Genomic DNA, 26,452 nt, shown 5'->3' with positions numbered 1-26,452 from the left:
CTGAGAGGCGTTGGCCAGAGGAGGTGCTGGAGCAAGGCCCCGAGTGGTGCACGAGTATCCCAGGACCGACCCAGCTTGGGCCTTGACCGGAGGCTGGCCCTACCACAGGCTCACCCCATGTCAGCCCAGGGCAAGTGCTGGCCCAGCTTTTCCAGCCTGACTGGCAGAGCAGCTCGTGTCAGCAGGCCGCCGCAACGGTGCTGGAGGACAGCGAGATCAACACAGGGCTCTCCTGCCTGAGCTGGGCTCAGTGCTGGGTGATACCACAAAGAGTGTGACAGCCCTCCAGACAGCCGCCCCAGAAGATGGAAGACAAAAGTAAGCCTTAAAACAGATATGTTTTGAATAGTCAATGGACAGATCATGTGAGAAACCTGTCTAGGAATGGGCAGTCTTTTCCCTGTCAACGAAATGAAATTTCTGTGCCAGAATGAACGGATATGTTTTGGGGTTTGTTTTTTTTTTCAGTTATAGAAGAGATTAAGTAGCTAACTTACAAGTAAGGTGCATTTTATGTTCTCTGTGTTGTTAAAGGTGATAGAAATTTGGTTTCTTCAGTTTGGTTGCAGAATGCTGCTTTACTTCTCCCTAGTGGTATTACACTGCAGATATCTCACTTTATCAGTTGAGAAGTGGATTCGTTTAGGTTTTTTTTTTACCTTATTTTTTTCCTAAATAAATCTATTTAGTTGCAATACTGCTGTTCTGGCAGCATTAATTTAAAAAAGAGATAAATATGAGAGCTAAGAGGCAGTGGGGATTATGTAGGCTCAGCTGAGTGTGCTGAAAAGTATGGGTCATCCCATGACAGCTTCATGCTGGAGGGATAAGAAGTTACCTAAGTAAAAAAGAATTTCCTCCCAGAGCTTGTTTCATCTGAGTGTCAGCTAAGTCCTGACAAGACGTGGGATAGCTATTTGAAAGTGGAATGGCTATTTCACCACACAGTCCTCCCACTGATGCCTGCTGTAGTATCTACTGGTACAAATTTTAGAAAACTAAGTAGCTACAACCATTTTAATTTCTTACCTGATCTCTTGTTCATTCTGCACCTCTCGCATCACTGAGTGACTTCCTTGAAGTGGAGAACCTTACCAGTTCTGGGGAGGAGAGACTTGAATGTAGGATAATTTGAATTTGTGGAGGGGAAGGGGAAAGTAGTATATATTTGGCACCACTTCTGGTGTGAAAATGATAACCAGAAAATAATAGTTTTGTCTTCTGTAGTGTATAAGATGTCGGTTAGCAGCACTACAGGTCTTGTAGAGGAAACACGCACCCAAGTATTTTTTCCAGTAGCTGGCATGAGTAGCCATGCCGTTGGCTGGGTTTTTTTTCTTGCTCTAGCTGTTCCTTATCGCACCTGTGCTCCAGGCCCTTCACCAGCTCTGTTGCCCTTCTCTCTACTGGCTCTAGCACCTCAATGTCTCTCATGTAGTGAGGGGCCCAGAACTGAAAACAGGCCTTGCTTTGCCCCACCCCACCTTCACTTGCCTTGCTTTGCTGTGCTCTGCCTTGCTTTGCTGTGCTCTGCCTTGCTTTGCTGTGCTCTGCCTTGCTTTGCTGTGCTCTGCCTTGCTTTGCTGTGCTCTGCCTTGCTTTGCTGTGCTCTGCCTTGCTTTGCTGTGCTCTGCCTTGCTTTGCTGTGCTCTGCCTTGCTTTGCTGTGCTCTGCCTTGCTTTGCTGTGCTCTGCCTTGCTTTGCTGTGCTCTGCCTTGCTTTGCTGTGCTCTGCCTTGCTTTGCTGTGCTCTGCCTTGCTTTGCTGTGCTCTGCCTTGCTTTGCTGTGCTCTGCCTTGCTTTGCTGTGCTCTGCCTTGCTTTGCTGTGCTCTGCCTTGCTTTGCTGTGCTCTGCCTTGCTTTGCTGTGCTCTGCCTTGCTTTGCTGTGCTCTGCCTTGCTTTGCTGTGCTCTGCCTTGCTTTGCTGTGCTCTGCCTTGCTTTGCTTTGCTGTGCTCTGCCTTGCTTTGCTTTGCTGTGCTCTGCCTTGCTTTGCTTTGCTGTGCTCTGCCTTGCTTTGCTTTGCTGTGCTCTGCCTTGCTTTGCTGTGCTCTGCCTTGCTTTGCTGTGCTCTGCCTTGCTTTGCTGTGCTCTGCCTTGCTTTGCTGTGCTCTGCCTTGCCTTGCCTTGCCCTGCCCCGGCCTTCCTTGCCCCACCTTCAAAGGTACAGCCACTTGGAAGAGAAGAGCTTCTGAACCAGTAGCTTAAAAAACACTTCTTTAAACGAAATGTTCTTTACAAATATTTCTAGTGGAGGAAGGAGGCACGATATTAGGGTTGCTTGAATTACTGCAACTGATATCACTTGGTCAACAAAATTTATCAAACTGCTTTTATATGAAAACATTTTGAACCTTTTTTCCCTAGAAACCATAACAAAAATATCGATGGGGCAGGATAGCTTGTGTAGCTAAGGGAGTTACAGCTGTTAACAAAATCCAGATGTCTTTTATTTAATAATATGTTCAGTTCATGTGTTACTTCTATGAGTTTCAGTGGTGATTAATTTATAGTGGTACTAATTTGCTGGTGTTTGGAGAAAGGCTTCCAGAGCACCTTTTGTAGATGTCCTTGAAAATTACTTGAAAAATCATCATGGGCCATTGGAAGCTGTTCTAGTTTGTCACTTGGCTTCTGTTTCACTTTCATTACTAGGTTTAGGAATAGACTTCTGAAAGTTTAAGCCTACTGAAGAAGATAGTTGTCCTGCCTGTTTTTTCAGAAGTGCCTCCCAATTAAATGAGCGTGAGCCTTTCAGAAGTCTACTAGCAGCTACTGATGGTTTTAGACGTCTCAGGAGCTGTACAGACTTGTAAATGGGAATTTGCATTTCAGGTGATTTGAAGACCTTTTGGACACAGTTGGGAGGTAGAAGAGTGGATGCCATATTTGAGCAGGTGCAAAATGTGCTGCTTTTGCTAAAGGAAAAGATCAAGAATGGAACTGCCACAAACCAAGGTTTGAAATCCTTGTGACGGTTAAGCTGGACTGCTGGGGAGCTGTGGCCTGCTCTGTCTAGGGCTGTGTGTTATCCGTGAGAATTCAGATATATCTGAATTTAAATTACTCGCTAGGTGGCATTTTTAAGAACTTTAAAAAATACCTTCTTTCTTTGAAAAAAATACTAATAATTTCAGGTGCATTTTGCAGTTTTCTCATTTTTGCCTGTATACTTTTTCAAACATGTGGCTCTTAGGCATCTAAAACTGAAATGTTTATTATTGAGAAACACTTATGATAATGTTTATTCTTGGTATGGCTTGTACCAAGTGAAGATTAATTCTTGAGAAATAATGAAATGTCTGAACTGCCTTGTGTTTTGTCTATCATCAGAAGGTTTAGACTTTCAAGTTGATCTTGGTGAATGGAATGGGTTTGGGGTGGGATCATGGGTTATTTCCTGTCAGAGACACCATTGTAACTTGAAACATTAGTAGAAAAATGTGAGAGCGATTCATTAAAGATTCTTTGTGATTTCCAGGGAAATAAATTTCCTTTATCTACGTCAAAATCAGAAGTCTGATAAGCTTGGAGCATTACACAAGTTTCTTTTTACTGGCTTATTTAAGTGAAAAAAAACTTTTTTTTTTTATGAAGTTGCCCATGTACATGTATTATATGGATCTTATTACACTTTTTTTTTGTGCAAGAAAATGTGCGATAGTGTAATATGCTTTTAAACAGGTATAGCCACACACTCTGCATTGTAGTGCTTGCTCTAAATTGGGAGCACATTTTTTTTCTGTATTTGAGCTGCCACATTGTGATTTTTGTGACAAAATGTTACAGCAGTGCATAGATAAAAGTTGAACTGAAATCCCCAGATGACACAATGAATTTATAACATAGTGAAATCTCATTTTTTCTATGCTTTCTTCTGTAAAAATTTCAAACTAAAATATTAACATGGATTTTGCTGCCATTTGTCTGCTACCTTGTAATATTTATTGCATGGGGTAAGAGGTTGAGACAGAACTGGTCTCTTTGTGTTCTTACTATCTGAAGGCCATTTCCATCAATTTAGTAGTAAGTCTGCCAAGATCTAGCTCTTCTTATCCAGAAGATGACTAGTCTGATGACGAAGTAAAGAGAAAAACTTGCACTAAATTGTGCTTATAGCCATTACTGCTACTGTTTTGTGTGTGCTTGGAAACATTCCAGCAGGTTTCCAAAAGCCAGAAGATACTCAGTGCTGATTCACAACTACTAATATGAGCTGTAATTTTGTAGTAATTAAAGACTGTGGTGCAAAAAGTTTCTAATAGTATCAGTCTTGCAATACTCTATTTTATTATTGTGAGGAAACAAGTGTCTCTAAAGGACTTGCACCTTGTTTTCCCTATTATCATTGTCCCTGTTATCATTACGTAAATTGCATTTAATATCTGTTTTGTTTTGGGGTTTGCACAGAATGCTGGCAAGCTTGGGCACTGGTGAATGAAGCTAATGTAGGTGATCTCTTAACCTTGACAAATGGTATGTGCATCTCAATTACATTTATTTGGTGTGTGGATTTAATTTGTCTTGTTTTACTCACTAGGAGCTTATATCCCTTTGTTGAAATCAGTAAAATAATTCTGAGAAGCCTGCTAACATTACAAGGGGAAAAAAATGTAATTATTAGTTTCCTCAGGTACTGGACCTGGGTTTGTACTTTTGTGGTTTGTGTGTATGTGTATATGGCTGGTACCAAGTGAAGAGAGTTTGAGTTAGTAAGCCTGATAACTCTGCTTGTAGACAGCTGGGATTCATCTTGTGCATGGCTCCACTAGGTGTAATACCCTAGCAGCCTTTCACCTCAAATAATGAAAAGAAATATGTATATGTGTTTCGTATGCATGTTGTCTCCGTGAACTTTGAAAGCAAAATGAGCAAATCACGTGGTCATCTGTGAAAGGGGGTATATTTTCATGATATATTTCTGCCTCAGGTTTATCAGTGCACACCTAAGTTTTACCCTTTGGGGGAAAAGAAAAGAGAAAGAGAGGGAGAGGAGGAGCAGGACAGAAGGTATAAGAGTATGTCTCGTGTCAGCTAGTCACTCACTTGCGAATCGATATGTAAACACATTACTTTTGTATAAATTATAAAAAGCAGTAGGGCTTTTTTGTAGGGCACTTGCTAGCATGCTCTTTGTTAGCTGTAGTTCATAGCAATGTATTGGTTTTAATGTATTTTGGCAACTATCTCTTCAGTGTCTAAAGTAAGTTTTATTATAACTAGAAATGTGGATTGATGAAGGTTTTGCTTGCATTCAAATTTTTGCAGTAAGTGATGTGTTTGACAGAGATGGCATACAGGAAACCAAACCCAAACTGCAGCCTCGTCTTACAGATGACAACACTGCAAAGTCTGTAGAAGGTTCTCAAAGGTCAGTGTATTTATTCATTTATTCCAGTTCCTTATTTACCATATTCTTTAGCGCATTTGAGAAATTTTAATCTCTTTCTTTTATTTCTAAATTCATCATTTTCAACTCAGTTTTGAATACTGCCAGTTTTCAAAGTGAAAGTATTTTTAATTTGGCCTACATGAAAAACCCGAGATTTTGAGTAGTTTTGTTTTCTAAGCTGCTGCTTTTTTTTTTCTTTCTTTCTTTCTTTCTTTCTTTTTTATTCCAAATAGCAGAAAGAAGGAGGTGGAAAAAACAGGTTCAGGGAGTAAAGAAGCATCTAGTAAAATTCAAGATTTACCTTCGCACCTGCAGTATCAGAACCACAAGTGCTCTAGTGCATGTCTTGCCAACAGAGCAGCAGGCTTCTACAAGGGGGAAAATCCTCTTAAGATACCGATCCTGTTTCGCTTCCAAAGACGCCATGCAAAAGCAGACTGCCTTTCCAAATCACTGGATGTGAATTACAAAGCTCCATGTGGTCGGAGTCTAAGAAGCTTTCAAGATGTACAAAATTATTTGTTTGAAACTGAGTGCAATTTCTTATTTGTTGATTATTTCTCCTTCAACACATATGTACTGTTGGGCAGGAACACTGTAAATCCAGAACCCCTTGTGTTTGATTCTGATATTAGCCATGGAGCCGAGTCTGTGCCTGTTTCCTTCTGCAACGATATTGACTGTGCAAGGTTACCTTATTTCAAATATCGGAGGGCATCGTGGCCACGTGGATATTACCTCAACAACTTATCCAGCATGTTTGTTGATTCATGTGGCTGCACAGATGGCTGCATTGATAGGTAGGTAGAAAAATTCCAGTCAAGTGGTGCATGATGGCTCAATGGTAGGGTAGTGGTGTAAGTGTGGAGGCATACAGTACCAAACAGTGCTGAATAACATAGGATCAACACTGCTGGTAGTTGTCTTGTGCCATGTTCTGTGTTGACTGACACCACTGTGTCTTTGTCTTCTGCAGAACTTGGGTGCTCCTACCCATGCAGCCTCTGTTGTAGGGGAGGAGGTGATCAGCAGGTGGATTACTGTGTTCCTTTCCCTTTCTTCCTAAATTAACAGTGCTACTCCTTCTGATAGAGCTGGGAGGCAGATTTCTCAACTTTGGGAAAGGAGTGGGAGAGGGACAGTCTTGTGCCAGCAGAGGAAAGCTCATTTTCCTAGCAGGCAGGGAAAGATCCTGCATGACAACTTCTGCTTCAGCTCCTGCTGGGATGTTATCCTATAGATGAATGGGACAGCTGGAGAGACCAGATCGTTTGGAACTTAGCAGGTTACTGAGGACAGAGTAGGAAACATCCCCATTCACACCCTCTGCATCTCATCCTTCCCCTTGTCTAAACAGAAACTAGGGGTCGCAGAACACATAATGTTCTGTTGCTCATTGCTGCCTTTTTCTAAAGCTCAGTAACTCTGGGCTACATAATACTCAGTAGGAACTTCCCACAGTTAGCAAATGTGAGTTTGTTGATAATTTTGTCTGCTTTCTTGAAGGGTGTTTGTGTGATCTATGCCTGTAGGTGTTATTTGGTGTTGAATCCATTTTGTATTATTGATAGCTAGGGCAGTTGCATGTGCTGGTGTGCAGTATAATTGCCCATAAGCCAAATAAAGCTTGAAATCACAGTCGAGTATAATGAAGATTCGGTAATTAAAATTACTTAGTTTCAGCTGAGCAGTGAGGAACAGCAAACACATAGCATGATGATTCTTTGCACTTAATTTTCCCAAGAGCTGAGATGCTTTTGATATGCAGTTTTGGGGTCCAGGATTTGATCCATCGGGTCTTTGGAGTTGTCATGACATGAGATGGTGAAGACCAGCATTGTTGCCTGCGTTCTCCAATCCACAGTGTGAAATTCTTCACTTCCTTGGGGCAAGGGTGAGAGGGAAAACAGGTATATATAAAGGGGTGTGTACAGTCAAGTACTTTTTAAATTGTCTAGATGTATGTTTGATTTACGCTGCTCCAAATATATTCTGGGATGTTTTACTGATTTTTTTTTTTTTTTTTTTTTTTTTTTTTAAGGTCAAAATGTGCATGCCTACAGCTAACTGCAAGAGGCTGTAGTAAAACTTCTTTATCTCCAAGTGGTAAAACATCCTATGGATACAGTTACAAAAGACTAGAGCGACCTGTTCCTAGTGGGTAAGAAAGACCAACTATTAACTGTTATTTCATTTGCTCTTACTGTCCTCCTGTAGTGTGTTACTGTACTAAAATATCTGCAGTGTCTAGATGTCTAGATTACTGAAACCTTCCATTTTTGTTACAATTTACTGACAGATCAGGATGATAGAAAAATAATTAATGTGACTTGAGTAATGGAAGCAATAAAACTCTTTCGTACTGCAGGAACTACAATTTTCACAGCTTAGCTCAAGGTCCAAGAAAAGGATGAAGTATTACCTGGTCCAGGAGCTCAGGCAATATCTGGCACATACGCTGGTTCATTCAGGCATGGCAAGGGGAGGAGGGAGACAGGAGGGAAACTTTCCACAAGGGAAGGAGGTCTATCACAAGAGCATTACGGCATGTGTCAGCCAAAGATGTAGGAAGCAGTAGCCACCCTTGTTTTTTGCCCTGTGTCTTGTCTACCCATTTGCTCAGTGGGACCAGAGTCCTAAAGAAATATGAGCCAGCTGCTGTTGCCAGACTTGGTTATATGTGACTCTTCCAAGAGTCTCTAAAGCCATCCCAGTGCTGCAAGTATTTGCCCTTTCTCTTATTCAGGTCCCATGGATTATTAATATATGGCCTAGGGAAGGTGCCAGGAACTCAGATGTTTAGGAGAGGAATTGTGCAAACTAGCTTGCTGCAATAGCTAAGGGCTGAACCCATAAGCTTAAGGAGCTCTTTCAGTCCTTTGTTGCTGTGATGTTAGTTTATGGTTGGTGTGCAGAATTAAAGCTGCCAGTAAGCCTAGAAACAAATGAAAAAAAACCTCAACCAAACAAAACACAATTGTGAATTTTTTTACAAATGTTTCATTAAATTCTAAAACCTATGACAGGTACAGTCACCAGACAGGTGACAGGTTGGCTCTGCTATAATCTGTTCCACCATAGAACAAAGGTGCTTCACAGGGTTTTCTGCTTCTGTGTGATTAAATCCTATAAAATAAAAAGGTAGCATTTACTTTTCTTGTCTACTTATACCAAAATCTGGCTGACAGACTATTAAAATTGATGAATCAGCCATCAAGAAATTTACAGGCTTCAGAGCACTGCTCCACAATCAGTTTTAGTCAACTGCTTTGTTAATGCTTAGGAGGGAAATTAATAGTAATGACTTTGTTTTGGTAATGCATTCTTTGACACTGTTTTGTTTTGCTTCCTCTTGACAGAATTTATGAGTGTAGTGTGTTGTGCAGGTGTGACAAGATGATGTGTCAGAACAGAGTTGTACAGCATGGCATTCAAGTCAGGTTGCAAGTGTTCAACACGGAGAAGAAAGGCTGGGGCGTCCGCTGCCTAGATGATATCGACAAGGGGACTTTTGTCTGTACTTACTCAGGTAACAGACGGTGGCCCATAGAATATGTAGAGTGTAATACTCCCTATCCTGTGGCCTGTGCCCTGGAATTTTTTTGAGAACAGGGAAGTACAGGGTTGGAAGAGAAGTGACTCAACAGTCTTAACTTGTAAGATGGTTAGATGGATGAAGAACCTTGAAGAACTCTGCAGTGCGATGATGCAAGGCAATCAAAAACATTCCGGAGCAAGGGCTATCTCAGACTGTTGATTTTTGCCTCACAGGTCTGTGCATATTGTGTGCCAGGGCTAGTTTTTCTTCAGTATAAATTCATTCATATTTTGCTTTCCCAAATAATGTTTGTGGTTGCTGGTTGTTCTTATGTAAGTTTGAGCTGCAATAGCAAGCGTGACCCATCTTAGCAACCAAACAATTTAAAATGTATCTATCTTCCCCCCTCTCCTTTCTCCCCAGGCAGATTAATGAGCAGAGCTGAAGTTCAAGTACTGGGAGATGCTGGTCAAGAGCTGAAAGAAAAGAATGCTGTGAATAACAGAGGCCATGGCTTTTTTTCCAAAAAAAGAAAACTTGACACTGATTGTTCAAACTCTGTGATTGAACTAGTGCAGACTGGCAAAAATGACATTCCTGAGAAGCAAGGATCTTTGTCTCAGATTGTGGATAATGAAAATAAATCAACCATGTAAGTTTACCAAACCAAACTTAGGCACAACAAGACTAATATTCTGCTGTTCTAGAAAGTCCTTTGTAAAACTTAAAGTACAGCTGAAAGTCCTCACCTGAGGGTGGTTTGTTGGAATTTTTTTCTCAACTTTTTTGTTAATTCCTGATTGTTTCTTTTAATGGGACAGTTTTTCCTCTATATTAGTTTCACTTACTGTGTGCACTACTTGGCATTTTTAGAATTCCAGTTTCTTTCCTGGGTGTACTTGGTCTGTTCAGGGCATTCATAACTGTGCTGATTTGAAAGAATTAATAAAAAATACTTGAGATAAATGATTTAAAGATACTTGATATCACTGAAGAATTTGATAACAAATGAGCCACCAATTGTCATGTCCTTTGCTCCCAGTCTCTAAACCTCTTGTTCTTTGTGACTTAATCTTTCCTGCTGGGAGCCTTCACCTTTCCTTTAAGGTGTATGACACCACCTCACTTTTGCAGTGATTTATGCAAAAGTTCTGATCCTGTGTTCATTTTACAGTCAGGGTTTCATAGACTATCAGGGTTCTTAAAATTGAATTATTGCAAAATAACCACATGCTTTTGTGAATAGCCTTTTCAGAGGGAAGTCAGGAGCTTGTTTTGTTAGACTTTGTTCCTTGCTCTGCCACACTGCTTTGTAAAAACTGTACTGCTCATAAATGACTGCAAATTCTTGCTTATTTCATAGTAGATGATTATTGTAGATAATATTGTAGAACTCAGGACAGTGTGCTAAGCTTGACATGTCATTCACTCAAACAGATTGCCTTTAGAAGGACAAACAATGTTATGTAATATTGTCACAACTTCTTGCAGCTACTGCACCTCTTCAATTTATAAAGGAGTTGAAATCTTAAGAAAGCCTCAGAGAGTAGCATTTGTTGCCATTATCAGTAGCCCAAAGAAGTACCATGTTGTTTTTTTGTGGCAAGAAAACACATCTAAATGTTTTACATTGAAACTTTTCTTAAATAAGAGCTGTTACTTTTTGCTAGACATTGCACCGTGACTAAGATTAGTTTTGAAAGTGGTGTTTTCTGCTGCACTCTGAATGTAATCCAAATTAATATGATTTTAGATGTTTTTAAATGTATATGCCAAACACTGCTTCCCATCCTTCCTCAACCTTCTCCTGATGTGGAGTGAGGTTCTGTGGGAGAGTATTTTCTACATCTGGTATATATTGCCCATCTCCCCCTCTGTCTTCCTCTCTATCCTTGTGCCCACAACATCTTTGCTTTCTTGTTTGAAAGCTGCACTGTCAAAACTATTGCAAGTGGTAGCAGAAAAAAGGAAAAACTCTTGTCTGTAGGTTCTCAGCAGGAGAACTGGGAAAAGATGTAAAAGCAGTCGCTCATCTCTCAAAAAAGTATGAAAAAATGGGGATTTTTTGCAAATGCTATTGATAATCTAATCTGTGTCCTCAGTTCTTAAAGGCAAAATAGTCACAGAACTTGGGCCAAGGCCAGACAGCAGGCTCTGCCATAGTCTGTTCTTTATGAACTAGAGATTGTTAGAGAAATGTATGTGTAAAAGATACTTATGGCTCTTTTTGTCTTTATAATTTCCTTTTGACCTTTCTGTACAGGGTTCATCCAAGGAATTTAAGCCTTGACACTGCAAGAAGGCCTGGAACTAGAACAGTTATTTTTCATAATCACAGGCAAAAAAAGGTGGTAAGAGGCTTTAATAGATTAATTTTTCACTGTGCTGAGTATGTATGTTAATTTTGACCTTTTCATTTTACACATTTAAATAGTTCTAATGATCTTTCTTCGTGGAACTGTATCACACTGTGAGTTAAACTGGTGTGCTGGAAGCTATAACCCATCCCTTCTCCATTACCAATCTTTCAATATGTTCCCTGAGACCAGCATTAACTACTCTCACAGCCTTCCCTTCCCCACCCTTCACTTACACTCCAGCCTTGAGAGTCTTAAATCATTCTCCCTGTCCTGCTTCATCTGGATTAGAGTTAATTTTCTTCCTGTGCAGGTGCAGTGCTGTGTTTTGGCGTTAGTCTGAGAACAGTGCTGATAACACACCAATGTTTTAGTTTTAAGTAGCAGTTACCCTAATCAAGGACTTTTCAGTCTCATGCTCTGCCAGTGAGGAGGGGCACAAGAAGCTGGGAGGAAGCAGAGGCAGGACACCTGAACTAGTGGAAGGGATATTCATAGAATCATGGAATGGTTTGGGTTGGAAGGGACCTTAAAGATCATCTTGTTCCAACCCCCTTGCCACAGAACATCATGCTCAGTATATAAAGTGGGGGAGTTAGCTAGGAGGGACTGCTCAGGGACAGGCTGGGCACTGGTCAGCAGGTGGTGAGTGATTGTATTGTGCATCACTTGTCTGACTTGGGTTTTATTCCTCTCTCTGTCATCTCCCTTTTCATTACTACTACTACTACTATTATTATTGTTACTCTTAATAACTGAAAAAAGTTAAAATTATTATTAACTGTTTTACAGTTTTCCAGTTCTCCTCCCCCATCCCACCAGGGGTGGACAGTGGCTGTGTGGTGTTTTGTTGCTGGCTGGTGTTAAAACACTCCCCCTCCACTGCCTCCTGTAATTAACTGCAGAGTTATAATATTCTTGCGATGTCTCCCCAACAAATGACACAGAAGGGAGAGAAGGAAAATCTCAGGAGCTGGACACAGTTTTGTGATACAGTGCAGCAGCTGGGAGAGTTTTTTTGATGGGTGTGAAGTGTTGCCTGCTAATACTTGCAAAGGAGGGAATCTGGGGAAACTTACTCTGTAGGTGTCATTGGTTTCATTGCACTTAAGAAATGCATGTGGGATTTTCACACTAACATTTGGCAGCACTGTCCATTCTCAAGCTCATGTAACTAACTGCCTTTTTGTGGTGGGAGACAAGAAATGCTGTCACATCTGTTCATTTTATCGAAATGGTGTAAAAAGTTTGTTTGGGCTCTGGCTCAGCAACTTACACAAATGTATTTAAATTGTGGTGAGACTGTGGGACCTAAGCACTTACTCGAATATTTTATTGAGCAGCAAGTGCTTTCCAGGTTATTCTGAATGATAATTTGAAATGAAGATAAATGTTGGATTGCAGTAACTTTTGAAACATAGCCATAGCCATTACAGTAGGTTTGAAACTTCAGCCCTGGAGTCCTAAAAGCCACTTGCTATCCTGTGTTGATCCAGAGTTGCATACAGCAACAATACATCACAACCTATTCATTATCTTTTATTCTGTTTAAAGGAAATTGATACAATGGTGCACAGTGCCACCTCAGATGAAGATAATAGTTCTCAGATTCATCAGTCAAGCAAAACAAAACTAACCAGTGGATCAAAGACAGGAAAAGAAAGTAGGTTTGCAGAGCTATAAATACTGCAGTCTTAGTACATTTGTGCCCCATGTAGATGTAGAAATGTAGAAAGCTATGTTTGGATATGGGCAGGCCTCTTCTCAGACTAGAATGATGTTGTCTGCATAATGCTTAGGCTATCTTAAGAGACCTCAGTGGTACAGGAGGTATTGCTGCTTTGCATGATACATTGCATTAACTGGTACAGGGCAGTCTTTTGCCTGCAAAATTGATCTTGGGTCATGTCAAACAGTCCTGACAGCAACTTCTCAAATCCAGTGCAACTGTGGGAGAGGCAGTCTTGTGAATCTTACTGTTACACCTAGTACAAAAAAAAAAAAAACTAAGAGGGTATAATTCAGGGGTGGAGAGACCTCAAGCTGGGAAGACAGTTTGAAACTACTTGCATCTTGTCTCTGTCTTAGTAACAGTTTGTGATTCTCTCAGAAATTACGGTGGAGATAAAATTAAGATAAAATGCTATGTGGAAGAAGTCAGTCTGGAGTGGGATTTAAGAATGAGAGACTAGCTTACTCATGTGAGCAAGTGCTTTAGGCACTGCAGCAGGAATCAGTTATTTGTGGGAGGATTGATGAGGGACATGGAAAAGGGTAGCTGTGTTATAGACTTGTAAATAGAAAGGAAGCTGTGTACATTTTGGAGAACAAAGGTTGGGTGGGTAGTAGTCCTGGGACAAACCAGGCAAAGGTTTAGGCTGTCACTGAAAAATAACTTGCGTGTCCATTGACAGAATCCACTCAACAGCAAAAGGAAGCACATCCAGTGGAAATTGGACAGACTGAGTCTGCTGATGTGGACAGTGCAGAATGCAAAAGAAAGAATGTGTCTCTGCAGGGTGCTGATTGTGGCAAGTCAGGTGTGCTGGATGACATGTGTGTTATGAGGCCATTCAAAAACGTACCACTAAAGGCTGACTGCAAAAAGGAAAATCACAGGCAGTCGAAAGACCCATTTTGTGAGGAGGCTGATGGTGACAGGATGCATCTGAAAAATGCTAATGAAGGAAATATTTATGTACTGGATGCCACAAAAGAAGGAAACGTGGGTCGTTTTCTTAATGTAAGTAAAAAGTTGCATGTTCTTTCTTGGTTGTCTTAGCTTAAATAAATAAATCATGCACCTGCATAAACAGGAAAACTTTTGCACATAAATGCAAACATATACATGTGGTAGGTGCATGACAAGGCAGAGTGTGTGGTGCTCCTTGCATTCTGAACTGACAGAACAACAGGCTAGGTCACACCGGCTGTTAGTGCCTCCCTAAGATGATGCATACTACATACTAGCTGTCATTCTTAGCACCACTAGTTACCCGAGTGAAATATTCCCCAATAGTGAATGACATCTTTCTCCCAAATTTTTGAACAGCCTTTTTGGGGGGTCCAGAGATCAAATGGCACATCTTGTTGAACCACAAGGTTTCTCCCAGCCTTGTTGGTTTTTGTTCCCAGCCATTGTATATTCTAGCTTCTGCTGATTTAGGGTAAGTGTTGTGATATTGTAGGAAATTTCCCTACTGTTCCATCGTATGTTCAGAAAGTAGTCTGTCATATTGTGTACATATCTGGTAAATAACTCTCAGTTTTGACTTGCCAAGAAAAAGTAATGAATTGCCAAGTACAGCAACTAAGACAAATAGTTCATAGACACGTTTGCATGTACTCTGCAAGTAACTTGTTTCTCTTCATTGGCATGAATATGTGTGTTACAGCAAAATCTTTGCATATATTTAAGGTGTTCCACCTTGCAGAGATAATATGGTGTTAAGATTAGTAGCACATCTTGCTGAAACCTTTCTTCTGCATCCAGGAACATACACGTGTTTCTATGGGCACCTGAATGACCTTTCACATCTTGTATCTCTTTGCCAATATACACAATTATTTAATCTGTTCCTTGCTCCCTGATACTAGTACTGCTCCCCTGGCTGCCAGCAAGAGCATCTGTCATGTACTGAGTATTTGTGGTGCATCCTAAATCTAAGATGAATTCTATCCATAAATTTCTGGAGGACAGCTTGATAAAATAACTTGGTTTTCCTAGGCAAAAATACTTTCATAATATGATGGAAATAATATTTGAAAGAGGCATAGTTTCTGCAAACATTAGTGGCAGTGGCACTGAGTAATTGAGATTCTGTGTGGCCTGGAGAAGGGAAGGAAGAAACTACCTTTACTAGTGACAGGTATCTGATACAAAATAAGTTCTTTGGCCTATGATGAGGTATTGCCCTGCTTCTAATTCAGATATTCTGTTTTACAGCACAGCTGCTCCCCAAATCTCTTTGCACAGTGCATTTTTGTAGAGACTCACAACAGAAGTTTCCCATGGGTGGCGTTCTTCACAAACAGGTGAGTTTTTGGAAGTTGAATGCTGTCCATTCAAGGCACTAGGAAAAAAGCAGTGCTTAGGTACTAGGAAATAATAACAACAAATAGATGTTTGGATCATGAAACCGTAAAACTACCTTTTTATTGGTGACTTATTATTGAGCATTAAACATTGAAAAAATACAGCTGTTTATCACTAATGAGTTATTATTCAGTTTTGCACTGAAATATAAAGACGAAAGCTTGATTTTTTGATGGGTCCATTTCAGTGATAATTTTCAGTGGTAAAATAAGTTTAATTCAGTATGGTCATACAAAAGCCAGGATTCACTGATTCCAGTGTTGTGTCTCAAGGAATGGTCAGCAGATCTGTGTCCTGTAGGGCAGGATTAGATCTTACAGGGTCTTAAGGCTGAGACATTTTGTGGGCCAAACAAGCTGGTTCCAGCTCTTCTCCTTGCAGCTGCCAAAAGAAGCAGGACTTTGTGTAGCCACATGTGTCCTGGGGAGGTGGCATTATGATGGTGAAAACTTCCTCTGAAAGCAGAAGATGTGCGTCTTCCCTTAGTGGATGACAGGAAGTGAGGTACAGAGAACTGGTACCATTGAGACATGAGAAGGCAGCAGCTAAACCCAGGAGGGAAAAGATTGTGTGAATTAAGCTAGCTGATGCATGTGACAGCAGGTGTGCTAGGTGAAAACTTACAATAGAGGAGAGAATTCATTCCAAACAAACCCCAGGGAGCACTGATCCTCTGTGGAGTCTTGCAGCCATGGTCCATATCAGCACAGATGCTGTGGACTGCGCTGTGAGGAGGGCTTCCAAGAACTGTGAAGACAATGTTTTGAGATGTACCAGAAAAAGCTTTTGTTTAGCGAGAGTCTTTCTTGCTCGGGTACTCGGTAAAAAATTGTTTAATGGGGACTGAAGCCAGTGGAGAGAGGTAACAGTGGTCAGCAAAAGACACTTAGGGAAGATTGTTGAAGGAAAGTTCCCCTGGCTGGGCCTCCTGCTTTCTGGCAATCACCCTTTTGCAGCTTTTCTACATTAAGGATTGAATCTGGATCATTTAGCTTAATTGCGAACTTGCTCAGTCACCTTTTAATTTGTTTGATGTTTCTGGCCTCCAGAACATCCTAAGGCAATAAGTTCCAGGTTGCAATTATGTGATATTTGAAAAGTCCTCGTTCTTTGTTCTCAGCCTGCTGCCTGTAATTCACTGAATGTTCCTTATATTGGAGAATTACTCTTTGTAATACTTCTATTTAATTGTTGTTTTCCTCACTTATCACTCAGCATCTTAGACTGAGGTATTTAATTCGGCATTCATATGGGGCAACGAGTTGCCTACCTGAGAAATTTCTTCTCTTTCATGTACTGTGTCAGAGTGGCTGGTTCATGAGTAGCATGTGCTTAATTCTGAGTCTTAGGCTTCCTGCATATAGATAGTGCAATTGCATTAAAACCTGGCTTGTCAGACCAGAGATGATAGTCTTCCTCATCAGTGTATCTAGAGATCTGTTTGAATCTTAGTGATGCACTGTACGAAGTAAAAATAACAAAACTGTTTGTGTTCTCATTTAGATTTATTCACTTCTGGTTTTTCCTCTTTTTTTTTTTTTTTTTTTCGTTTGGAGGTTTTGTTGTTTTGTTTTTGTTACTTTTGTTTCCCAGAATTTGTCTCTAAGCTAGAGCAGGCTAAACCAGGCTGTTTAGGCTCTGACCTTATTGCACTGCTTGATAAATTTGTTTCTCCTAGGTGTGGCTATTTGCACACTGCATAGCTCTGGTGGGCAAAGCAGCATGCATGTCCCAGAGATTCCTTTTATCTCTTGGCTCTTTCCCAACAAGCTCCTGCCCCTATGATTTTAGGGGTTGCACGTGAGGGGCTGGTGACAAATTGCAAGCATGGCATTGTTCACTTGGTTCAAACAAATTGACTGTTTTATTTCTTAGGCATGTGAAAGCTGGAACTGAACTCACATGGGATTATGGTTATGAAGCTGGAAGCATGCCAGAGATAGAGATTTCCTGTGAGTGTGGAGTTCAGAAGTGCAGGAAAAAAACCCTATAGGCAAAGCTTTATTACTGCCAACACATGTACTGGAGATCAATATGCTCGAAGGACTACTGCACAGTGAACAGTACAATTCAGTCTGTGGAGCTAATTACATTCAATTAAAATGCCCTTCACCTGATCGTTTTTTAAAATTTATATTTAAATGACACTTTTCTAGTTTACGGTATTTGAACTGTTTGTCATAACAACAGGCATCAAAATTTTCCTATGCTCCTAGTCTTGTCATTCCCCCCCCCCCCCCTTTCCATTCACAAATAGAGTTCTCAGCGCAGTGGAGGAGCTCGGGCTGCTGTGCCACGTTGTCACCAAAATCAGAGACATGCCTGATGTAAAGCAACGGTTGGTTGATGTTTTCTGTGCCCTTCCACAAGGGTGAGTCAGCAAAGCTCAGGTTTCTGACACTCATTATAAATGGAAGTCTGCCTATTTGGGGGCCAAGAATTATTAGAATATACCTAAGCCTGATGGATGCAGCGGGACAGATAGTTTTGAGCAGGGATGAGATTAATCAGAACAGATTTTCAGAGCTTTGTGCTACATAGTGAGCTGGGCAAGTCCTGCTGCTGCAGGAGGGAAACAACTGGGGTTTTGGGGGCTGCATCCTGTCAGAGTCCAATTGGAGAAAAACCCAGTGTCAGACCCTGTTTTGTTCATGATCCCACGAGTGAAATTAAGGCACAAACGAGGTCAAGTACTGTAATCGACCAGTTGGTTTACTACAAAAAGAAAATTTTTATTAAAAAAAAGGGAAATTATTGTAATAAAGAGGATAGCGACAGGAAAGATTGAAGAACGGATGGAGATGAAGCAAGGATTTGGGTTGCAGAGGGAGACAGAGAGAGAGTCACCACTGTGGATCCAGTGGTGTCCCGGGGATCTGTCGGCGTTGCTGGTGGGAGTCCTTCAGTGTTCGTAGTCGGTATTGGAACAGTGTCCCCAAGAGCCGGTAGTAGTCGTTGGAGGTGGGTGTCCTGGTGGAGTCACCCCTTGAAGGTACCCTTGGAGGTGTCCTGGTGGAATTGCCCTCATGGCAATGTCTTATGGAGGGTGTCCCTCAGAACCTGCAATAGTCATCGGTGGAGAGTGTCCTTACAGAGGTGTCCTTCTGGTGTCATCCCCATGGCAATGGCTCCCTTTTGTGATTAACTTTTCCCCCTTTTATAAGGAGTTGGTGGGAGTACCTCTGTTCTTTATGTCATGTATTACACATTTTCAGCCTGGAGAAGAGAAGGCTGCATGGAGACCTCATAGCAGCCTTTCAGGATCTGAAGACGGCCTATAAGGATGCTGGGGAGGGACTCTTCATTAGGGACTGTAGGAATAGGACAACACACACACCACTGGGAGATTTCCTCTGTTTCTCACAGGTGCAATGATTCTGCAAGCTCTTTGAACAGCAGTGGCTTCAGGCAAAATCAGAACCACAGTATGTCAAACAGGGCCATGGGAGAGGAGAACTGAGGTTTCATTGTAAGCAGAATGGTTTACAGGTCTGTTGTCTCTGTTGAAGGTCCACTTTTAACAAGCTTAAACTATCCTCATGCATGGCGAGACTGTTGAGAAATTTGAGAGCATTGTATGTTGCAGCACAAGTCCATGTTTTTTAAACTTGAAGCATCCAAAACAAACGCAAAAACCAGCTTAGGGCCACAGGTATCACATTTTTCCACAGTTACGCAGCAAAGATGCAGCCCAATTAAAAGAGGAGTAACCCAAAGCCACATAGACATAAGTCATCTGTTGCCTCTTGGCCTCAGGGCCAAGCACTTGTTCTTGCTTCTCTTTCAGTTTGCCATATAGCTAGAGGCTTGAAATCTCTACTCCAAGGCTATGTTTTACAGATAGATAGGAACCAGCCTCAAGCTTGCAGGCCCTTGTCCTTATGGGGGACTTCAACTACCCTGATATCTGTTGGAGCAACGGTACGGCCCAGCACAAGCAATCCAGGAGGTTCCTCGATTGTGTAGAAGACAGCTTCCTTCTGCAAGTAATAGAGGAGCCAACAAGGAGAGGTGCCATGCTTGACCTCGTGCTCACCAACAGGGAAGGGCTGGTTGGAAATGTGATGCTCCAGGGCAGCCTTGGATGCAGCGATCATGAGATGCTCGAATTTGAGATCCTCAGGACAGTGAGAAGAGCGTGCAGCAAGCTCACTGCCCTGGACTTCAACAGAGCAGACTTTGGCCTCTTCAGGAACCTGCTTAGGAAGGTTCCATGGGATATAGCCCTAGAGGGCAGGGGGACCCAAGACTGTTGGATGATATTCAAGAATCACCTACTGCAAGCTCAGGAGTGTTGCATCCCAACTAGAAGGAAGTGCAGCAGGAGGGCCAGGAGACCTCCTTGGATGGATAAGGAGCTCCTGAGGAAACTCCGAAGGGAAAAAGAGGCTTATAAAAGGTGGAAGGAAGGACAGGCAGCCTGGGAAGAATACAGGAATGTTGTCTGGAAAGCTAGGGACCAGGTTAGGAAAGCTAAGGCCCAGTTAGAATGCTGCGGAGGGACTCTTCATTAGGGACTGTAGTGATAGGACAAGGAGTAATGGGTTCAGACTTAAACAGGGGAAGTTTAGATTGGATATAAGGAGTAAGTTCTTTACTGTAAGGGTGGTGAGGCACTGGAATGGGTTGCCCAGGGAGGCTGTGGCAAGCGGTGTTCAAGGCCAGGCTGGACAGAGCCTTGGGTAGCATGGTTTAGTGTGAGGTGTCCCTGCCCATGGCAGGGGTTTGGAACTAGATGATCTTAAGGTCCTTTCCAATCCTAACTATTCTGTGATTCTATGCCAGTCTCTCACAGGCAGTTTTCTGTCCCATATACAATTATCTGAGTCATCACTAACTCTTGCAAACAGCAGTTCTTTCAGTTCTGTAAAACAGGAAATCCAATGACAAAACCTGCTAATGCCTTAGCAAATTCCAACACACAGTTCTGCGTGATCTGCTGCGCACGACCTCCCACAAATTCAGGAAGTGAAGGTAAGGTGAACTGCAGGGTCAGCTTTAAATCCATCTGTGATGGGTCCTCTCAACTCTTGACCAAAGTTGAGGTCTTCTGGTTCAGTGTCCGAAGGAAGCAAACACTTCAGCTATAACCAAGCCAAAAACTTCCCTAGTTCCAGCCTGTTCTCTGAAACTCCGCACAGGAACAGGGTGTCATGGTGAGCACTGATGCATATGGGCTTGGAAACCGAACACCAGCTGTGCAATTAACATGTGAATAGCAGGTGGTTCTTCCAAGACTCACTTATCAAGGAGCAAAGAATGTTGTGAGTACAAGGAGTCTCATGCTTACCTTTTCCATATTATGTAATTTGACTGCAAGCCAACCACTTTATTCCATGAACACAACAGCCTGAAGTGAGCCTTCTTTGAGCTCTCTCTGCTAAGCAGCTGACTGCATGCTGGTGATCTCCCCTTGAACTGGAACACCTCTCAAGGTTACTCCTTGAGGCTGAGAGACCCCTTACCAACTGCAGATCTTTGGTACATGACCTGTATCACACACAACCTCGTATTATACTGCACTGTTTTTTGTGTTGGTAACTTTGAATCATTATTATATCCTCTCTCTGCAGTAACAGAGTGAACCTTGCTATCAAACTTTGTCTTATCTCACTTTCACAAGATCTTACTTCAATTAAACCACTTTTGCTGACATCTTTGGTGCTGGTTCTTCAAGCAGTCTGCAACATCACCTTCTTTGCACAAGGATCCAACACCACATATTTGCACACCCATCTGTTGTTCCGTTTCAGAGCCACCTCCTACATCTGCACTAAGTGTTACCTTACGTAGCTTTTTTCTCTCTCATACCACACTGCAAGGATCTCTGTCCCAGACTGCACAACACGACACTGAAATGAGGCACACTGGATTTCTCAAGGACTTCTCTTTGTGTCATAAACATGGAGAGGGATGTGTGGGAGACTGATCTGAAATCAGACTTCACTGTCCATTGTCTCGAAGATTGGTATGAGAAGCTGAGATGGAATTCCACCTATCTTTTGTTTCAGAGATATGTGGGAGGAATTGTGTTAAGACTCCAATATCCATTGCCTGGGAGAAGGGTGTGAGGAGCTGAGCTGGGACTCCACGGTCCATTGCCTGAGGAAAGAGTAGGAAAGTGCTAAGACTCTTCTGTACATTACATAGAGGATTGGTATGAGGAATTGCTGCCTGTTTTCCCAAGAACTGCTGCCGTTGAAGAGCTGGCTGCAAGACCAGGGAAACTGGTCCACCAGGAGTCATAGAATCATAGAACAGTTAGCATTGGAAAGGACCTTAAGATCATCTAGTTCCACCCCCCATGCCATGGGCAAGGACACCTCACACTAAACCATTTCACCCAAGGCTCTTTCCTTCGGAGTTTCCTCAGGAGCTCCTTATCCATCCAAGGAGGTCTCCTGGCCCTCCTGCTGCACTTCCTTCTAGTTGGGATGCAACACTCCTGAGCTTGCAGTAGGTGATTCTTGAATATCATCCAACAGTCTTGGGTCCCCCTGCCCTCTAGGGCTATATCCCATGGAACCTTCCTAAGCAGGTTCCTGAAGAGGCCAAAGTCTGCTCTGTTGAAGTCCAGGGCAGTGAGCTTGCTGCACGCTCTTCTCACTGTCCTGAGGATCTCAAATTCGAGCATCTCATGATCGCTGCATCCAAGGCTGCCCTGGAGCATCACATTTCCAACCAGCCCTTCCCTGTTGGTGAGCACGAGGTCAAGCATGGCACCTCTCCTTGTTGGCTCCTCTATTACTTGCAGAAGGAAGCTGTCTTCTACACAATCGAGGAACCTCCTGGATTGCTTGTGCTGGGCCGTACCGTTGCTCCAACAGATATCAGGGTAGTTGAAGTCCCCCATAAGGACAAGGGCCTGCAAGCTTGAGGCTGGTTCCTATCTATCTGTAAAACATAGCCTTGGAGTAGAGATTTCAAGCCTCTAGCTATATGGCAAACTGAAAGAGAAGCAAGAACAAGTGCTTGGCCCTGAGGCCAAGAGGCAACAGATGACTTATGTCTATGTGGCTTTGGGTTACTCCTCTTTTAATTGGGCTGCATCTTTGCTGCATAACTGTGGAAAAATGTGATACCTGTGGCCCTAAGCTGGTTTTTGCGTTTGTTTTGGATGCTTCAAGTTTAAAAAACATGGACTTGTGCTGCAACATACAATGCTCTCAAATTTCTCAACAGTCTCGCCATGCATGAGGATAGTTTAAGCTTGTTAAAAGTGGACCTTCAACAGAGACAACAGACCTGTAAACCATTCTGCTTACAATGAAACCTCAGTTCTCCTCTCCCATGGCCCTGTTTGACATACTGTGGTTCTGATTTTGCCTGAAGCCACTGCTGTTCAAAGAGCTTGCAGAATCATTGCACCTGTGAGAAACAGAGGAAATCTCCCAGTGGTGTGTGTGTTGTCCTATTCCTACAGTCCCTAATGAAGAGTCCCTCCCCAGCATCCTTATAGGCCGTCTTCAGATCCTGAAAGGCTGCTATGAGGTCTCCATGCAGCCTTCTCTTCTCCAGGCTGAAAATGTGTAATACATGACATAAAGAACAGAGGTACTCCCACCAACTCCTTATAAAAGGGGGAAAAGTTAATCACAAAAGGGAGCCATTGCCATGAGGATGACTCCAGAAGAACCTGTGAGAAGCAGGAAGAGGGAATCTCCCAGTGGTGTGTGTGGAGACCTGCAGAGCCACAAGCTGCTCCCACTATTGCCTATGCTTTGCATTACATGGTGTCCATTTGACATCTGCCACCACAGGCAGCGGGAGAGGATCAGCCCATACATGAGCTGTCAGGTTTACCAGCAAGGAAGCACCAGCAACGCCCTGCACCAAGGACCTGTCATGATCGGTAGTCTTATATCTGCCACCTGGGGACAAGCCCGTCTTTGACCTCCTGCACAAAGGGAAGTGCTGACTGGTGGCACTGTCATGGTCCTGTCCTTAGCGTGCTGGCCAGGTATGAAGCCAGCACAGTGGAGGAGACTAAGCCAAAGGCCTGATGGCTGCGGAAGGCACTGCGCCCTGTCCCAGCCTTTCCTATGCATCCTCTGGATCAGCTGCTTGAACAGATGTCACCCTGAGAGCCCCACACTGGGCACTGATCGTGACCTCCCCATTACACCCAGCTCCTCACTCATTCCTACCTCCCCTGGTTAAGAGACGTGCAAAAACAAACGGGTGGCGATGGGAGGATGTAGGATGCCCGTTTCCTCGAGGGGGAAGTCTCTCGGGAAATGGCTGCCCGACGGCGGCCACCGACAGCGGCGGGCGCGGGTCTCGAACCTAGAATCCCGGCACGCCCGAAGGAGCGGGGGATGGGCCGAGGGCCCCCTCCCTCAGCACGTCATCGGTGGAGCGGCTGCGCTCCTCTAGCTCCGGTCCTTTCCTTTCCTTCCCCCGCTGGAGCCTCAGCCCATCAGCCCTGGCTGGGCGCACTTGGCTCCGCGCTTCTGCTGCGCATGCTCGTCCCCGCCGTTCAGCACACCCACTTCCGCGGCAGAGGGGCCGAGGTGGGGAAGCGATCTGGTGTGTGCAGGCCGAGCTGCGAGCGGTGTGCACGGTTCTCGTCTGCCCGCGGTGAGTCTGCTGCGGGAGCGGGACGGGGGGACTGGAGAACACGGTGGACGGTGCCCCCTCGGTGGCTTACCCATTTCCCGACGCGTGTCAGTGAATGGGCCCTGCTGGAGCTGGGGGAGAGCGGGACTGTGAGCGCGACCCCGGGTTTACCTCAGCGGCCGTGGATGTTGTCTTGGAGGTGCCCCACGCCTAGGTCTGGCCCGGCCCGGCCCGGCCATGAGTCTCCCGGGATGGGAAATATAATGAGCAGCAGCCCCGGGAGGCTCGGGCCCGGGGCAGGCCCGACTAGTTGACGCTGGAAGTGTTCGAGGCCAGATTGGACGGGGCTTTTAGCAACCTGGTCTAGTAGGAAGTACCCCTGCCCGTGGCAGAGGGTTGGAACTGGGTGAGCTTTAAGGTCTTTTCCAATCCAAGCCATGATTCTGTCATCTTGTGAAAAGGTAAGGGTTTGTATCTAATGAGGAACTCTTCAGTCACTCATCACTTGGATCAGATATGTTGACATATACCTTTCTAAAAAGTTATATATAGTATTTAAAATACTTCCCCTTTAACGGGCGAAAGGCGATAACAAAGATTTCTTTGGTTTTGTTCTGACTAGTGACCATTGGCTATCTTGGTGTTGCAGCGAAGGTACAGTGTGACAAAAATATAGGAAGTTTTGTTATAGATGCAACAGAAAGTCTGTAGGGCATGGGTTCCAGGATGTAAACCCCAGCCAAGGGAGTTTGCAGTCAGTGACAGGAACATCTGAATGCAATATGTTATACGAATAAGGAGTTTATGTGACTTCATTTTGAGACACAGCCATGTTATACTGTGGCTGATCGTGCCTCACTGATAGCTGAAACACTGTGAGACATGAAGGTTGTAGTGTGAGTGGTGGGTGTCTGGGGGTTATGGTGAGCACTTGAGAGGTGCCTATAGGGGGTTACGGTGAAGACCCCCTAACCCTCCTAGTTAAGGTGAGAATATATGGAAATGGGTAAGTGACTACAATGACCGGTGAGTGACCACTAGTGACCGTTGGCTGTCTTGGTCTTGTAGTGACACTATAGTAAGTTCTGGAAGCCTTGCAAAACTGGATGTGTTTGTGCTGCTAATCATTTAGGGAGAACAGGGAGGGGGCTTGTGTAGGTTATGACCTTCTGTGCTTCTGTTCCCACAAAATGCAAATGGAGAATGCAGTGAAGGTAAGGGGGGTGTGACTTCCTTTCTCCATACTCTGGTACATCAAATCCTCGACCACACTGGGGCGAAGAGGAGAGCAGAACAGGGCAGGAGATAGGGCAGTGGGTTTCAGTAGCATACTGGAAGCTGGAGGACTGGGGTTCTTTTCCTTACTCCAGGAATACTATGATATGCCAAGTGACATTCTGTGCCTTAGTTTCCTTCTGTGTAAAATGTATTATGTACACAAATGCTTTCAGGATTGCTTCTGGAGCAGAAATACTTAGACAAACTGGTAATGTTTAGCAAGGTCTATTTGGAAGTGGCACTGTCCCTGCACACTTGGCAGTGATGGTTGTGTCTCTTTTTACTTTCTGTTTCATTTCTTGTTCCATTTTGTCCTGGGTTCAAAACAAAACCTAAACTCCTTCTAGGAAATGGCACAGTACCAGAGGAGCAGCCAGAAGCTGTGACTTGTGCTATCCATCAGCTGCTTCTCCTGTCTTCTGTTTTGCAGCTTCATTTGCTTGGTTGTTAGTGGGGGGTAGTGGAAGGGTCTCCACCTCTTGCATATGAATTAGTCTCCTTTGGTTCCCACAATCTGCTTCTGTGTCAGTCAAAGCAGAAGCTGCTCTGAAGAGCTGCAGAAGGACTTTGTTACAGCCAGTGATTTGACTATTAAAATACCAGGTAATAATCCAGCACTGACAAGTGGTAAATGATGCAGGAGCAACAGTCATAACACTGGTGCCCTCCATACTATCTAGTACCACTTAGGAAAGAGATCTGAAACGCTATATCTCTGCACAGAAAGAGATCTACACTGCTAAAGCATTAGTTCTGTGCTCAGAAACACAGTCTAAACTGTGATAGAAAATGAAGATTTATTAAGAAGAGAATTGAAAAATACAGAATGCATTGTGACTTTATACTGCAAATGGTAGCCCACCATTTTTGAAGATTTTTCTTTTCCTCTTAGAGCATAGCAGGAGTAGAGAAGAGATTGGGAATGACAGGGGTGGAACCTCTTCTGTACAAGGAAAAACTAAGTAGTTTCAGATTCTTCAACTTGAAACAGAGGCAGCAGGAGAAAGAATAAAAGTATAACAGATCTGTGTTGTCACAAGCATTACTGCAGGAGCTCAATAAGGAACAGTTTCTCACCTTTTCAGACAGATCCTCAAATGAAAGGTCTCAAATAGAATTCAAGAGCAGACTTAAGACCTGCAAAAGAAGGGTGTTGTTTAGGCGAAATGTGGAGTGTGGAGCTGGAACCATGTGCTCTTCCTCCTCATTTGAGAGCAGCCAGCTGGATCCACTG

The 26,452-nt window shown here is 43.3% G+C and overlaps 1 protein-coding gene and 1 long non-coding RNA gene across 8 annotated transcripts; one reads left to right on the top strand and one right to left on the bottom strand.

Moving 5' to 3' along the window:
* Positions 1 to 17,498, top strand: SETDB2 (SET domain bifurcated histone lysine methyltransferase 2). 7 transcript variants are annotated; one of them, XM_062607330.1, is made up of 13 exons: positions 2 to 318; positions 2,834 to 2,956; positions 4,409 to 4,474; positions 5,267 to 5,369; positions 5,624 to 6,190; positions 7,432 to 7,551; positions 8,777 to 8,919; positions 9,352 to 9,580; positions 11,192 to 11,279; positions 12,840 to 12,948; positions 13,700 to 14,028; positions 15,232 to 15,320; positions 17,257 to 17,498. In XM_062607330.1, the coding sequence occupies exons 1-13, from the start codon at positions 306 to 308 to the stop codon at positions 17,372 to 17,374; spliced, it is 2,097 nt and encodes a 698-aa protein (XP_062463314.1). In that variant the 5' UTR covers positions 2 to 305; the 3' UTR covers positions 17,375 to 17,498. The 7 variants fall into 7 exon arrangements, with proteins under 7 accessions (XP_062463315.1, XP_062463314.1, XP_062463311.1 ...); XM_062607327.1 differs by having other exon boundaries at positions 3 to 318; positions 5,627 to 6,190; positions 8,750 to 8,919; XM_062607329.1 differs by having other exon boundaries at positions 3 to 318; positions 8,750 to 8,919; positions 11,204 to 11,276.
* On the bottom strand, positions 15,191 to 22,756 carry LOC134157899 (uncharacterized). The gene is made up of 2 exons (XR_009962517.1): positions 22,627 to 22,756; positions 15,191 to 15,358 (listed from the first exon to the last, which is right to left on the bottom strand). It is a non-coding gene; the product is annotated as an uncharacterized LOC134157899 (long non-coding RNA).
* Positions 22,757 to 26,452: the final 3,696 nt, after the last annotated feature.

This window comes from Pezoporus occidentalis, unplaced genomic scaffold, assembly GCF_034315485.1.
Source record: "Pezoporus occidentalis ecotype Australia unplaced genomic scaffold, CSIRO_AGI_Poc_V1 ctg122, whole genome shotgun sequence".
Taxonomy (NCBI): Eukaryota; Metazoa; Chordata; class Aves; order Psittaciformes; family Psittacidae; genus Pezoporus; species Pezoporus occidentalis.
Note: the sequence above shows the minus strand (reverse complement) of the source record. Positions and strands in the feature narration are given on the sequence as shown.